Below are 14,766 nucleotides of genomic sequence, written 5' to 3'. Positions count from 1 at the left end.
TTATTAACTTCCACCTGGCTCACTGCCTGTTTTGCATAGGATCCTCTGTGAATGACCTCAGTGCTGATTACATAATGTAAAACAGCCAGAGACAAAGATTTCAATCTAGTTTTATATGTACTTTTCGATCTTTACAAGCAGACAGGTGCTGCAGGGGTTAGACAGGGGTCATTTTCACCTCCGCCTGGTCCTAATGCTAATCACTGTAATGGAAATTATTTGTTCTTCTTGTTGTAGGCAATTGATTTTGTGTGCTCCTTTGAATGGCACATTTGTTGTGTTTTGCATTCATTTATTGTGCCATATATGGTAATAATCATGAATCTGAGTGTTATACAACCTTAGATATTTTTTATTACGATCATCTGCTTCAATAAAAAACCAGGATGAATTTCACCCCAGTCTGATGAAAGCAAATCGTATTTGAGTGTAATGTGGCTTTGCTTATGTTTCTGGGTTCATCCACTGTCAGTGTTTAGGTACGTTTGTACCTTTTGAGGTACTAATATGCACCCTTTATTTACAAAAGTAGATATTTACTGCCCCAGTGACAGGTTTTGTACTTTTTGTACCTGTGTACAGTGTTGTTTATTCTGGGAAACGCATAATGGGTTAATTACTAGCTAAAGACATATTTGGGTGTCATTACATAGTTTGAAAATTAAAGGTGTGTCCTTTTTCAAAAGAATGAAAGGTGTGTTCAACACTAAACAGATGGTTGCGGTCAGGGGCATTGCACAAGATCTTGGGCCCTATTCATAGGCAGTCCTGATGGGCCCCCATGCTCCACCCCCATAATATATTCCAGACTTTTTAAGGGCCCTCTCTTCCTTTGGGGCCTTGGTAATCAGTACTGGTTTTACCCCCAGTCCGACGCCCCTGGTTGCAGTATGAGTGTGTGTTGGGTTTGGGTACTTTAAATCCAGTGGTGTTGTTTATTACAGTTTTTTAATGGACAAAATGCAGTATTTGTCCTTTTTTCATGTGTTTTTTATGTAATATAGGCGTTTTTTTAGTTTATTTTTTAATTTTGAGTTTGTGAGTGATATCTGATTGCTAATCAAATAAATTCATGTTAATGTGTTTGCCATTTACTGCGCACTGAAACTATTGATAACATTTATTGTTAATCAAGCTCTGATGAAAGAAAATCACATCAACCAAAATCAAAAAGTGTTTTAAAAACAATTGTATTTAATGTATTACCATTAATAAATTGTATACTTTATGCTTTTTATTATTGTTTCTCGTTTTTTTGGTTCAATCGCTGCAGTTTTAAATCTCAGATTTGCTTTAAACCCACCTAAAAGCTTGATTTTTACCTGGTGGATGATAAAAGCCAACTTTTATTTAAGGAGTAACCTGAGCCTTATCAAAACATCAGACAAACCGTCAAACTTTACATTTAGATGTGTAACTTTTTTATTTTTTATATTTGTTTATAACTTGACACCTTATTTTCAGTACATATTTTCAGATGTACAAATATTTACAAATGCGTGCCGTGCTTTCTACACCACATTCCCCTGGGTTCATAACTGTACTTTGTTTATAAGGTATTGCGTGCAGTCTTTATTGACAGGCTGTCCCCGCCACAAAACCTTTCGTTTTGACTGACAGGATGTAACGCCTGATGTCTCACTGACTCGCGCACAATCCCACCTGTTTGTCAACTTTGCATGATGCAATCCTCTGCCCAGATGTCACACTGTAAGCTCCTATACATTATTTCTGTCCTCCTGATCTCTCTCTACCCAAACACGCTTTCATTTCTGTATGTATTCAAGTTTCAAACGTGCCACATGGAACACAATGGTGTCAGAAAAAAACATATTTATCATCTGTGAACTTAATGTAGTCTGCGCTGATGATTATACTATTTTACGCATTGTAGATCCCTATGCAAATAAGTAAATTTGTGACACTTGACTATGCTAAGCCCCATTGAGGCACATAAATTGATATTTGGATTGGATTTCATCCAAACCTAAGTGCTTATTGAAAAAGAAAAGGCAAATAAACAAGTACTTCAAATTGCATGTCTCGCGGCATGCTAATGGACAGATTATGCTTCTATGTCTCATTTTCATTGTGTCCCATAAGATATGACATCTATCCTGACTTCACAACAACTTTTGTACATACAAACATTAACAGAATTATATTACAGTGCAGTGGATGTCTGTTCAGTGTATAGTCAGGTGTATTATATTATGCTACGTCAGGAATGTTATTGTAATCATAATGGACGTTCTGTTCTGTTTTCCTTTGTTTGATAAGAATCAGTTCACACTACGGTATATGATGTCTTGAAATAAGATAGATGGGAACGGTGCATTGCTTTCTCTGATTGTTATAACTTTCATTATTCATAATCTCTCTTTTGAGATTTCATAATAAAGATTTAGAAGGCAATATAAATGTTTTATTAAGCATGAGGTATTTAATGTAACAGGCGAATTACTTTTAATCAGTAAAGAGATTTTTTTTTTAAAGAGAACTTTAAAGATTTCCAAAAACTCCCTTATTGACCCCTTTTATCAGTCAGTTATGACATGTGGGATGAGATACAACTTTTGCGACAAGGCCTGTCGAGGTCAGGTTGGATTTTCTTATCTTCACGGATTAACTACAGCGAGCAGGTGTGTCCTTGTTTTGGAGGGCAAAAAAGGAAAAGTCCAGAGGGAGAGGAAAAACACGATGACTGTGTTTTGGAGTGCTGATTCACTCTCACGTCACCCTGGAGTGGGAAAATACACAGGGAGGGACATATTTATCCAACAGGATGATTGTGTCCCTCCTGTACACCAGATTGTCCTGAGACAAATACTGAGACAGTTTATGAATTGGAAATGGAAAAAGAGAAAGGACTGTTTGAGTGATAAACCTCCAAATCAGGACAGAAAGTTCAGTTTCTTTCAGTCCCAGTAAAAAGGTCATTCGTCAGTTCAAACACAAATAGATGGAACATAATGTCTTTCTGTTTTTTTTTTGTAAATATAAATGCTGGCCATTCACATGAGTAGATGAAAAATGCTGACTATTACAGATGATGCAATATCTGCTAAGTATGTCAGATCTTTCCTATTTGCAGATTCACTAGTGTGCTTTTGTCACTATGGTCTTAATGGGGGATTAAATGGGCTGTTCCCAAATCTCAGACCAGGCCTTTTCTATCAAAAACAGGCTTCTTAAATACATTCATCTGAGTGGAGGCGAGGGGGGTTGAGTGTTTTGTTCCCAAAATCTGGTGACCTACATCCTCAATCAGGAGGATTTCACTCTTTTGTTCTAAACATATTTCCTCAAAAAGGCCTAAAATGTACTTTTTACTTACGATGATAGTTCATTGCTTTCAGCATTTAATAATAAATTTTTATTATAGTCTGGAATATATATATTTATTTAACTGGAATACCTCAACTTATTCTGCTAATATGTTAATATATTAAGTTTAGAGGGATATTAAAAACGTACATATTTCAAAGTTATGCTGTCAATAATTTTTTTGCATAGAAGATTTCACAATTGTTTTTTTGAAGTTAATGATCTACTCTAATTTTGTTATTTAAAAAGAACGTATTTTTAAACAAGTGCCTTGTTTTAGTACTATGAAATAATAAAGAATATTCGCTTAGCCAATACATTTATTAAGCGTAAACATTTTAAACAAAAAATAAACTTACATAATTTTACATGACACTCCTTATAAAGTGCTATGCCCGGTCTTGCCTTTCCCGGGATGAGGTCACGTGCGTTGGTGACAGTCAGTCAGAGTCGAAGACGGCATGTCATTTGCTGAGAGCCTCCCTGCGAGCCCCGCCCATGGGCCGTCCCGAAGTGCGTCACGCCCGATCAGCTGTTAATTTTCCACAACAATAACAAAGGGAGCAGTTGAGACCTCGGAGGAGAAACGAAAAACAGCGTACTGCGAAACTCCGAAATAAAGGGTCCACAAACTTTAAATTTCTTCCGAGAAGAATTGTATATATATTTTTATATTCGACACGACAAATAATCTACCTCAAACCCTTGAAGTAAACTGTTTTTGAAGTCAACCCTCTTCCTGTTTACATTACTTTTGTTGCCGCAGGTGAGTTAAAAGCTCTTTGTTGTTGATCGACTGACATTTCGTTTTTATTACGTTTGAGAAATAATTGTGTCTTCAGAGAGTACCAAACGTGGTTAACGAAAAAAATAAAAGGCGTTGTTAAAGCGAGTTTTGAATAAAAGTGAAATGTTTAAAAATATGAAGAAAAAAACATTTAAATGCATCCTTCGTGTAATTTTGTGTTTCTGTATTACATTTGCACACTCGTATACGTGGAGATGTGAGATGTTTTCATTGTTTCTGCAATGTGAGCATGTTTGGATTTTACGGCTTTGTTCTGCACTGCCAGTTTAAAGCGTTCGGGTTCGCAGTCCGCCCTGTCGGTCGGTGTAAGGTTTCACTCCTCCGTCCCTCGGCCAGTCTGTGTGTGTGTGTGTTTGAACGGGTCAAAAACCTCAAAAAATGACTATCCAAATAGAGCTTTCAGATAATTCCACACCTGTGCCTTTACACAAAATGTGTTGGTCGAAATGGTGCATGTTTCCGTCATGCATTGCTTCTGATTGTGTTATTATTGATGCGTTACATTGTTTCATAATGCTGTACTTTCAACGATACATGTTAATAAATGATTAATTATAAAAGGTTAACAGTTTTCTTTATTTGTATCGTTGTGTACCATAGATGTGCGAGTTGTCATAAGTATGAAGTATCAGTTTTGCTGCATTCCATTGAGTTTACATGTATTTATTTCAGATGTCTATAGCATAATATATTTGTGTATTGTACAGTATCTGTATTCGACGCAAAATAAACACAGAAATATAGGTGACTGGGCCTACAAAGAGTAATGGGTTGATGCAAAGTAGCCTATTCAGTTGGTGAGTCCATTTACATTTATCCATTTATCCAAAGCGACATACTGTGCATTACAAGGTAGGCTATACATTTTTATCAGTATGTGTGTTCCCAGGTTCAATCCCATGACCTTTTGCACTGCTACTGCAATGCTTTACCACTGAGCATTATGTTAGCTTTCTATTGGTGGGTCATGATATACAAACAACATTAATAGCCTAATTATTTTTCAAATTTTATTTCTCCTTTAATGCCCAGATTTAATAGCATTAAAAATGGATTTGCAGTGCCTTATATAATACACTAAACATGCTGAGTTGTTTGTTTGGGTAAAATATGAACCAACCCAACCTAAAGTGTCCATATTTAATCCAACCATGGGTTAAAACAACACAGCATTTGGGTTAAAACAACCCCACCATGGGTAAATTTAAACTCAAGGGTTGGGTTTGTCTATATTTTATCCAACCAAGGGTTGAAATAACACAGCTTTATAGAGTATTTGAAGAGTTTGGTTCCACAAGGAGATAACATTTTATTATTATGTTATCGTGTATTTATTGTGATTTATTCCTGTAATTTTTCTGTTATGAAGGCTTAAATAAAAACAAACCAACTGCTGTTTGATTGATGATAATAATTGGAATGCAAAAAACGAGAAAATAAGTTATCTCATTTTGGAACCAAACTCTTCGTATTTTGTTCTGCAGGCCTACACAATAGGCTTTTCTTTCCCTGATCTACTCTTGAACAAAATGCATCCATAACATTGAATTTATATGCAAAATAAGTTTTATTTTTTTACAACATCTTATAAAACTTAGGATATCGGTTGTTTCACCTAGACAACAGACATTACATAGAGAGCAAATGGAGACTTTTAGGTCCAATTCTCCTGAGAAAAAAATACCTCCAGTAATCTTACACGGGTCTAAGCTTGAGTTTCAGAATAGATCTCACACTAAGATCAGGTTTACCAAGATGCTGACATCTGTAAACAAATGTCAGAGTCAGAGATCTCATTATAAACTTAACCATTCACAATCATTTCATCCAGTGCTAAAATATCTTATGCTATTCACATTAATCTCACAGCTCTATACTCTTTCACCCTCCCACTTGTCTGTTTTATTTATTTCTTTTTTAGGAAATGGGAAACAATTGAAATTGAGGTTGATACATAATGAAATTCTCAGTTTTTTATGTCTATTGAGCTATTAAAAGCAACCTTTGTTGCACTCCAGAAATAAGCTTATCTATGAAAGTCTGTGGTTAATCCTCTTTTTGGGGTTCTAAAGGCTACTTTCTGTATGTAACCCTATTATATGCCCCCTAACCCCCTAAAGAGACAAAGTGTGCTGCCATGACTATGTGAGCAGGTGGAAGGCAGCTTGAATAGGTTGTCTTGTCCTAGTTAAGCGAAGGGTTCAAAAACAGCTTGTAGTCCTTTATTTCACAGCTGTTTCCCTTTGTTGTCACAGAGAAAACAACAGATAAGTGTACCCTTATGTGGCATGGTCCTGAATGAGATGGGGTGGATCTGTTCAAAGATCAGTTTTCATAGGCATCAGCTTCAGGGTGAGAAACACAGACAGTGACAACTGAGGCATATTAGACTGCTTTGTTTTGGCTGGTGTGTTCACAAGACTTTAATGCAGGGAGATCCAAATATCCAGGAACACTGGATGCTTTGCATATCAGTTTTTGAATTGCAGCACTTGCTTTCTGATGCTTTACATTGCCTATGTTCTTCAGTTGAAACAAGGCCTTTTTGTATTAAGGTGCTACATGATGCCAAAGTAGTATGGTTCCAAACAAAACCTTTAACATCTGAATAACAAACACAAAAGGTTCTTTGTAGTGGAACAAATTTTATACAAAATTTTGTTTGCCCCAACTGTGTCACTGATTCTTCTCCCTCTTCCTCCAGGGCCTTTGTTTTTGCACAATCACCAAGAGCTATGGCTGAACTTTTTCAGGTGTTCTTCAACTAAGAAGGAGTAACTAATGCACTTCAGCACCTTTACCAAGATCTCAGTGAACGGCTCCTGCAGCTGATGACCAAAGAGCCTGGCCCTCGCCTACTGCCAGCAGGACTGTCCAGCCTCGCGCCTCCCCCCAGGACACAACTATGTTCCAGAGGTTCACCAGTGTCTTGTTTGGAGACTCCCTGGAGGACAGCGGGTGTTCTGCAGATGCAGACTTCAACGAGAAGGAGGACGACGATGAATGGATTCTGGTCGATTATCTAGGTGAGACATCTTTTTTTTGCACCCGTGGCATACTGTATATTTTGTATTGATCAGCAAATGAAATATAGATTTAATGTCCAGGGCTGCTCATGTGAGCAATGAAAACTTGACCTTCTGCACATTTCATTGATTTACATTATTATTATTTCCATAGGCTGGTTTAAGGCATTTTAACCTATAGTAGTGTCCATCTTTGAACAATTGACATATTGATTTATATATTTTATTAAAGGGGACATTTCACAAGGCTTTTTTTAAGATGTGAAATAAATCTTTGGTGTCCCTAAAGTACGTATGTGAAGATTTAGCTCAAAATATCATATCATTTTTTGCAAGTAAAAACGTGGCGTTTTGGGGTGTGTCCTTTTAAATGCAAATGAGCTGATCTTTGCCCTAAATGGCAGTGCCGTGGTTGGAGAGTGCAGAATAAGGGGCGGTATTATCCCCTTCTGACATCACAATGGGAGACAAATTTCCACAACCTAATTTTTCACATGCTTGCAGAGAATAGTTTACCAAAACTAAGTTACTAGGTGGATCTTTTTCACATTTTCTAGGTTGATAGAAGCACTGGGGACCCAATTATAGCACTTAAACATGGAAAAGGTCAGATTTTCATGATATGTCCCCTTTAAAGAAGCATACATTTTGTATGCTTGTTGCATTGGTGTGTTTGGAGTATTAACTCAAGCTCAGATTTGTAAGGAATAATTGACGACCTGCCGTTGAATTATTAGAAAATAATGCACATTCAAGTTGGTAATGCGGCATGACTCTGCGAATATGCATTATTTTCAAATAATTCAGCGGCAGGTCGTCAATTATTCCTTACAAATCAATTATACAAATTATTTTTTTATACAATTTATACAAAAAGTCAATTAACAAGTCAATTATTCCGCTTATACCACGGTTACCAAAAAACATTAATCTGGTGGTTATTTGAAGATATTTGACAGGTAAAGGTGTGCTTTTAACATAGCCAAGGACAATGATTACAAAAAACTAGCACAAAAAAGGACCAACAGATGCTAAAAATGGATAAAATTGTAGTCAATAAATGTGTGTTTTATCACCTGCAAGCTTTTGGGTTTTCTATGAACTTTTTGTATATTTAAATAAAACACAGATTTCCCTGACATGCTTTGGTTTGCCTTTTCACCAAATCGATTCCAATAAATACCTTAAAATGTTTGTGTTTTGTCCATATCACTTTTGGCCACTACCATATTGAAATTCATTACTAATAATAATTAATGATAATAAACAGATTTTTTTCCTGGACCTGCGACTAATCCATTATGCCCGAGATGACCCCAGCTAACCCTCGCTGATACTGTTAACATGACCTACTAGAGCCACATTTCTCGCATCGGATTATTTCTATAACCCCTAGCGCACAAGCCATGCCCTTATTAACCTGACGCCCGTCATATGCCGTCTGCTCAAATAGAGGTTCTGCTGTCTGTACAGACCCTTCTCATATTCTACATGCCTGTGAATATTTCAGGTGCAATGGAATCTGGTTGTCCCAGTTCACCTTTAGGTGATAGACAGACATGTGTATGGCCAGCAAGGCTTTTAGCCAGTTAGACAAAAGTGTTTGAGATGAGGACTGTTGTAAAAATAGGACAGATTAAATTACCCTAGCATGGGTAGGTCCTAGACAAGCAATTACAAACATTAATCGTTGCCTGAAGGAAGCTGCTAAGAAAGAGAGTTATATTCCTCTTGTCATTCAAGCATTTAGCTTCACACAAATATGAGGTGATACAACAGCGGTTGTGTCCCGTGATGTTGAGAAGATTAGAGAGGTTAACTGGCTTGTCAAGGACATTGAAGAGTTCTGTAAGAGGTTTAAGAGCCTTGTTAACCAGCTAAATTCAGGAAATATGTCAGCTGGCTGAATGTAAAACTGCAGATAAACAAGGTGTGGTTCCTTTATGTGTGAATCATAACATTGGTGCCATGGGTGTAACTTGTTTAGGGTTAAGCTAGTAAGTTATAATAATAAGCTAGTAAGTTTTGTATTTGATGCAATGTCAATAATAAGCGGTTATATGATAATATGTTTTTACGGTGAAGCCTTTTGTCACAAAAGCTGAGATTTTTGTTATTTTAAGCAAGAAAGTATCCAAATAAAAATGTTACCAAAAAAGAAATGGGTCATTGAACTAAAAACACATCACTCAACCACTTTTTTTTTAAATAGCAGAAGGACCAAAAATCCCCCTGAATATCTGTTATGGTTCTAGCACTAAATTCATGTACGGGGTAAAGGATTGTTTAGTTACACTGCCCCCTAGAGGCCAGTGAGTGTGTAACATTTTAAAGGCTCTGTCCAAAAAGCAAGCTGTTTACACCATTTTTGGTTTCCTTCCAGGAGCTATGAAGAAGAATACAAATAGAATTGAACCACGGACAAAATATTTACTCTTTGGGTTTGTCTGTCTGAACACATAACTCATGTTTAGGAGAGCTAGTGGTTCTTTAATTGTTTTGTTTTTCTTTTATGCAACTTTTTATGCACACTGTTTATATCGAAGATTCATTCTGTTTTTAGATGGTTTCTGTATTAAACATGATTTTGATAACCTATGGTTTTTATAAAACTTTTGTAGCTTCTTTACTTATAAAACTGTATGGGTTAAAGTTTACTACTTAGGGTGTGCGATTTAATCAAATTGTTGAGCACTTTTAAATAATCTTAAATTACAGCACATTTATATTTCATTACTTATTCTCTTTATCCTGTCCCTGCAGCAAAGGCCTGTTCCAGCGCATGTGAAGATGATCTAGTGGAGGTGTGCACAGACGATGTCCCTCCTCCAGATGCTCCCGTGCGCTGCTCATCCTGCTCCTCTTTGGACTCGGCAGACATTGACGCAGAAGACAACAGCTTTATGCGCTTGGACGCGGTGTGTGGCATGGAAGAGAGCTGGTTTATTACACCACCCCCTTGTTTTATGGCTGGGGGCAGAGCTCCGGTTCTCCTAGAGACCAGTCCACTGGAGAACCTGCTGATCGAGCACCCCAGCATGTCCGTGTACGCCGTTCACAGCCCACGCAAACGTCCTGCTAAGGATGGCACCCGAGAGCAGATTTTAAGGTAGAGGGGAGATGTTTTCTTAAAGCATTAGTCCATTTTCTTAAAAAAATCCAGATAATTTACTCCCCACCATGTCATCCAAAATGTTGATGTCTTTCTTTGTTCAGTCAAGAAGAAATTATGTTTTTTGAGGAAAACATTCCAGGATTTTTCTCATTTCAATGGACTTTTGGAGCCCAAAACTTTTAACGCAGTTTAAAATTGCAGTTTTAAAGGACTCTAAATGATCTCAAACGAGGCATAGGGGTCTTATCTAGTGAATTGATTGTCATTTTTGACAAGAAAAATAAAAAATATGCACTTTTAAACCACAACTTCTCGTCTTCCTCCAATCCTGTGACGCGCCAGCGCGACCTCACGTAATTGCGTAATGCAGTGGATAGGTCACGTGTTACATATATGAAACGAACCATTTTAAACAATAAACTGACACAAAGACATTAATTAGTATCATCCACATACATCAACGTCGGAACGGTCCTCCACACTTGTAAACACTGGGGCGTAGTCATCCGTAACCTCTTGACGTGATGACGTATTACGTGAGGTCGCGCTGGTGCATCACAGGACCGGAGGAAGACGAGAAGTTGGTGGTTTAAAAGTGCATATTTTTAATTTTTCAATCGATTTACTATATAAGACCCTTATGCCTCATTTGAGATCATTTAGAGTCTTTGAAACTGCATTTTTAAACTGCATTAAAACTAATAAGTGTTGGGGTCCATTAAAGTCCATTAAAATGAGAAAAATCCTGGAATGTTTTCCTCAAAAAACATAATTTCTTCTCGACCAAAAGAAAGACATCAACATTTTGGATAACATGGTGGTGATGAGTAAATTATCTGGATTTTTTTATAAAGAAAATGGATTAATCCTTTAATAGTGTGCACTATCGAACAGTAAACACTTTTAGATTGGGAGGGGGCTTAATGCCATCCTGTGATAAGGACTGAGGTAGGCCATGTAAAAGATTGAAATTAATGATTGAAATAAAACATTGAATTTTCTGATCTCAAAGATTTAGAGACTTTAGTCTGGATTTCACAAGCATGGTCAAATTGTAAAATTGACTGTTTCTTAGTGCAGTTTTCCCTTAAAAAAAAATCTTATTAACAGAAAAAGTAATGGACACTTTCAACAAGTTTTGTTTGGTTTGGCTTTCCAGATCTGAAGTTCAGCACAGGCCCAATCGACCCTCTGGGTGCTACGCTGCCGCCCTGGTCGCTGCCCACGCAGGCTTCCTGGAGCAGACCAAGAACGTTCGCCTGGCCCAACGCATCCGAGAAAACGTAGAGCGTCAGCAACTCTCCCGCAATGCCCTCCGTCGCCTCAATCTGCTGCGAGATGGCGGTGCCAGGCACGCTAAAGCCACCGGAGGCTACGTTCACCAGCCGGGACAGAGGCAGTACAACTACTGAGACGGTCCCCACCTGCACTCCCAACTGCCCTCCACACCGGGTCCTTCGCCAGAAGGAGAATGGAGTCCTTTTGAATCAATGCCATAGGTCACTTTACTTCAAGGCAGGTTTCTCTCAACCTGAATGTGTCTGCATCATCATGCGTTTCCTCTCTGAACATCTTTTACGTTCTGTCTTGTGTGTCATGAGGGTTAAAATGTGTTGAATGAAAAACCAAGCGTTCATTTGCCGTCACCGGCACTTCCCTTAAAGTAGTTGTTAGACTGAACGTGATGTTTTAATGCAGGCAGCTTGACACGTTTGTTGCCTTTAAACGTCTCTTCTCTGCTTTAGAGACACAATGCGTTACTTTAAAGCCATATTGAGTTCACATCAGTGACTGAAGTGAAGTGTCACCACCAGCACTTGTGGTTAGGAAGGAACCTGTCTGTGGCTCTAAAATAGTGCTTTCTTCCTTTATAATTTTCTTTCCCTCTCTCTCTCTCTCTTAAAAAAAACTTTTTTGTAAGATATACTGGGTTTATATCACTAAAAGCCTTGTTTCCGTAGTAGAATAAAAAATATGTAAAATCTATTTAAAAAAAACTTCCAAAATATTTTCAAACGAAAAAATATAGAATATATTACATATCAGTATGAAGTTGATAAGAGTGTCTGTTATCTGCATCAATATTTATGTACGCAGCAGTTTTTCCTATTTTAGTGACTGATATGTATGACTGTGTAGTGTTTCCAACAACAAACGACGAAATGAAAGCTAGTGTTGTAATGTTATATTTCTTGTTTGCTTTACATCTGCAGTACATGTCTCAGGGTCATCACTGTTCACCTTTGCTAAAATGCAGAATAAAATGCAGATGGTAAATTGTCTTTGTACATACTAGAGAACCTCTAACTATGTTGATGTGTGCGTGTAAACATATTTTTAATTCATGTAAATCTTTAACAAAAACGTGTCTCACAGTTTGAATGAAAGTGAAATGTTGCTCATCCGTGGACTGTGAAATGAACTCTCTTAATTGACTGTTAAAACATTTGACGACGGAGTTAAACTGTTAGCATTTTATTTGTTCTCAGTGTAGTGACACTTTGTGTTGTACGCCTTTATTATGTTTATTTGAATAGTTACAAGTTGTATTTGCTGAATGATATATTTAAAGTAGCAACAAACTTAAAAAAAAAAAACTGAGTTATGTTTGTCTATTCCTTTATCACATAATACCTGGTGTTGTAAATTTCTGGTAACACTGCCAAGGTAAATGTTTCCCCTAAATGAATGAAACTGAAATCGGTAATGCTGACATTCAGCAAGGTGCATATAACATGCATTGGCAACTCAAGGAAAACATCTACGACTCAGTTAACATGATCAGTGTGTCATATGTACTTGGGTATGGAAGGGCTGAAAAACATGCAAAGACTGTGCTAGGCCTGTTTGTTTTCATTTCTGTTGCTTTTTCCTGTCTGTGTTGACTGGTAACATAGCATTGTCTAACGTTTATTTTGTTGGATGAAGGGAATGGAAGGGATAAAAAAGTACTGTTCATTTTCCATGAGTAATCCTAGAGATGCTCTCTTTCCCCATGTGTCAGCAGATGCCTGCATGTTTGGTATTCATAACAGGGATTTAATTTAGCCTTGAATTGCATCTGGGGATCATGTGCCTTCCAGGTGAACAGTATGACAATGCATCCGTAAAGAACTTGAAATTTGTCCAAAGGGACACAAGCAAATGTAATTGACTATGCACAGAGGATTATCTGGTCTCTGTGAGCCACTCGCTCGGTCGACTTTTTACACAAATGTAGCAAATGTTTTTTGTTTAATGCGTGAAGTTTTTTGTCTGTGGCATTGCTAAGTTTTAGAATGTGGTTTGGTTGATTTACGTATACTGGAATAATACAGCACTTTGCCAAAAGTGTAAGGTTTTAGCGTTATTTTCGCATTGTTTATTTATCTATTTCTTGAACTGATATGTTTTGGTTACATGTCATATACAAACTGTTTTATATGCATAGCATAATTTGCAAATCCATTTCGTATGTCTCGAAACCAACTATTTGTCAGTATGTATACTCTCTTCTCAATAAATGTTTTAATAGTACAAGCTAATGTGTGTTTTTTCTATTAATGTAAAGAAAATGCCGTGTGTAATGTGGGTCTTGAGGGCTGGCAGGTCTTTGTTTATTCTGGCATCATGGGTGTCATTTATGCTGTAATTTAATCACAGTACCACATTACAATGAAAGAGGTTCACTTAAGAATAATAAAAGTTGGATAACTCGACCATCTAATCTATATCTCACAAATCATGATAAGTCTACTAATCCTTGTAAAAGTGTGGGTATAAACCAATGTAGATTTCTAACTAACACTTTGTGCCTCTTTCGAAAGATTTTGGGGTAGTGGTGGGTTTTCTTGGCTGTTATAAAATCAAAAATTAAAATAAATGTCTAGTCCCCTACTGAAAAATCCAGCTAAGACCAGCATAAGCTGGTGAGCTGGTCCAAGATGGTCTCCCAGCTTGGTTTTAGCTGGTATTGCTGTTATAGCAAGCTGGTCCAGCTGTGTTTTGGTCACTTTTTAAGGTGGTCTAGCTGGAAGACCAGCTGTTCCACCATCTTGACCAGCTTTGCCAAGCTGTGAGGACCAGCTTAACTACTGCCACCTTAAACCAGCTACCATCTTATGTTGTATTTTTCAGTAGGGCTCGTTATCACAAACATCATATTAAAGGATGTTTTAATCTAAATAAGAAGTTATTTATTCTTGGCTTACACGTAAACACATTCACATCCCGGATGTGACGTAGTTTGCATACACAGAACGTTTAAGCGGGAGGTTTATGACAAGTTGCTAAATGTGTGTCGCTTTCACGTCAAAAACATCTTTAATACAAATCCAAGACATTTATCTTTTGTATGAGCAGTGTCTACTACCACCCTTATTGCATGACATGTGTTCACAATTGACAAATAAATGTATTTCTGCGGATATTGTTTCGCGGTCGGGTTTATTCTTTAGAAATGTTTGATAAATATTATTACGCGTTCACGTGTTTACACTAAATGACCAAAA

The 14,766-nt window shown here is 37.2% G+C and overlaps 1 protein-coding gene across 1 annotated transcript; it reads left to right on the top strand.

Moving 5' to 3' along the window:
- Positions 1 to 3,867: 3,867 nt before the first annotated feature.
- On the top strand, positions 3,868 to 13,795 carry tp53inp1 (tumor protein p53 inducible nuclear protein 1). The gene is made up of 4 exons (XM_065298584.2): positions 3,868 to 4,093; positions 6,840 to 7,161; positions 9,925 to 10,270; positions 11,436 to 13,795. Exons 2-4 carry the CDS (start codon positions 7,041 to 7,043, stop codon positions 11,686 to 11,688), a joined length of 720 nt encoding a protein of 239 aa, XP_065154656.1. The 5' UTR covers positions 3,868 to 4,093; positions 6,840 to 7,040; the 3' UTR covers positions 11,689 to 13,795.
- The last annotated feature ends 971 nt before the right edge of the window (positions 13,796 to 14,766 follow it).

The sequence above is a fragment of the Paramisgurnus dabryanus genome, chromosome 13 (assembly GCF_030506205.2).
Source record: "Paramisgurnus dabryanus chromosome 13, PD_genome_1.1, whole genome shotgun sequence".
NCBI lineage: Eukaryota > Metazoa > Chordata > Actinopteri > Cypriniformes > Cobitidae > Paramisgurnus > Paramisgurnus dabryanus.
The sequence above is the reverse complement of the archived record's forward strand: the minus strand, read 5'-3'. Positions and strand labels throughout refer to the sequence as shown.

Bases quoted from the DNA above. Each gene is read 5' to 3' on its own strand.
- tp53inp1 (XM_065298584.2), top strand. From the start codon at position 7,041: ATGTTCCAGAGGTTCACCAGTGTCTTGTTTGGAGACTCCCTGGAGGAC. The intron at 7,162-9,924 runs GTGAGACATCTT...CTGTCCCTGCAG, and splicing joins GATTCTGGTCGATTATCTAG to CAAAGGCCTGTTCCAGCGCA. The intron at 10,271-11,435 runs GTAGAGGGGAGA...TTGGCTTTCCAG, and splicing joins ACCCGAGAGCAGATTTTAAG to ATCTGAAGTTCAGCACAGGC.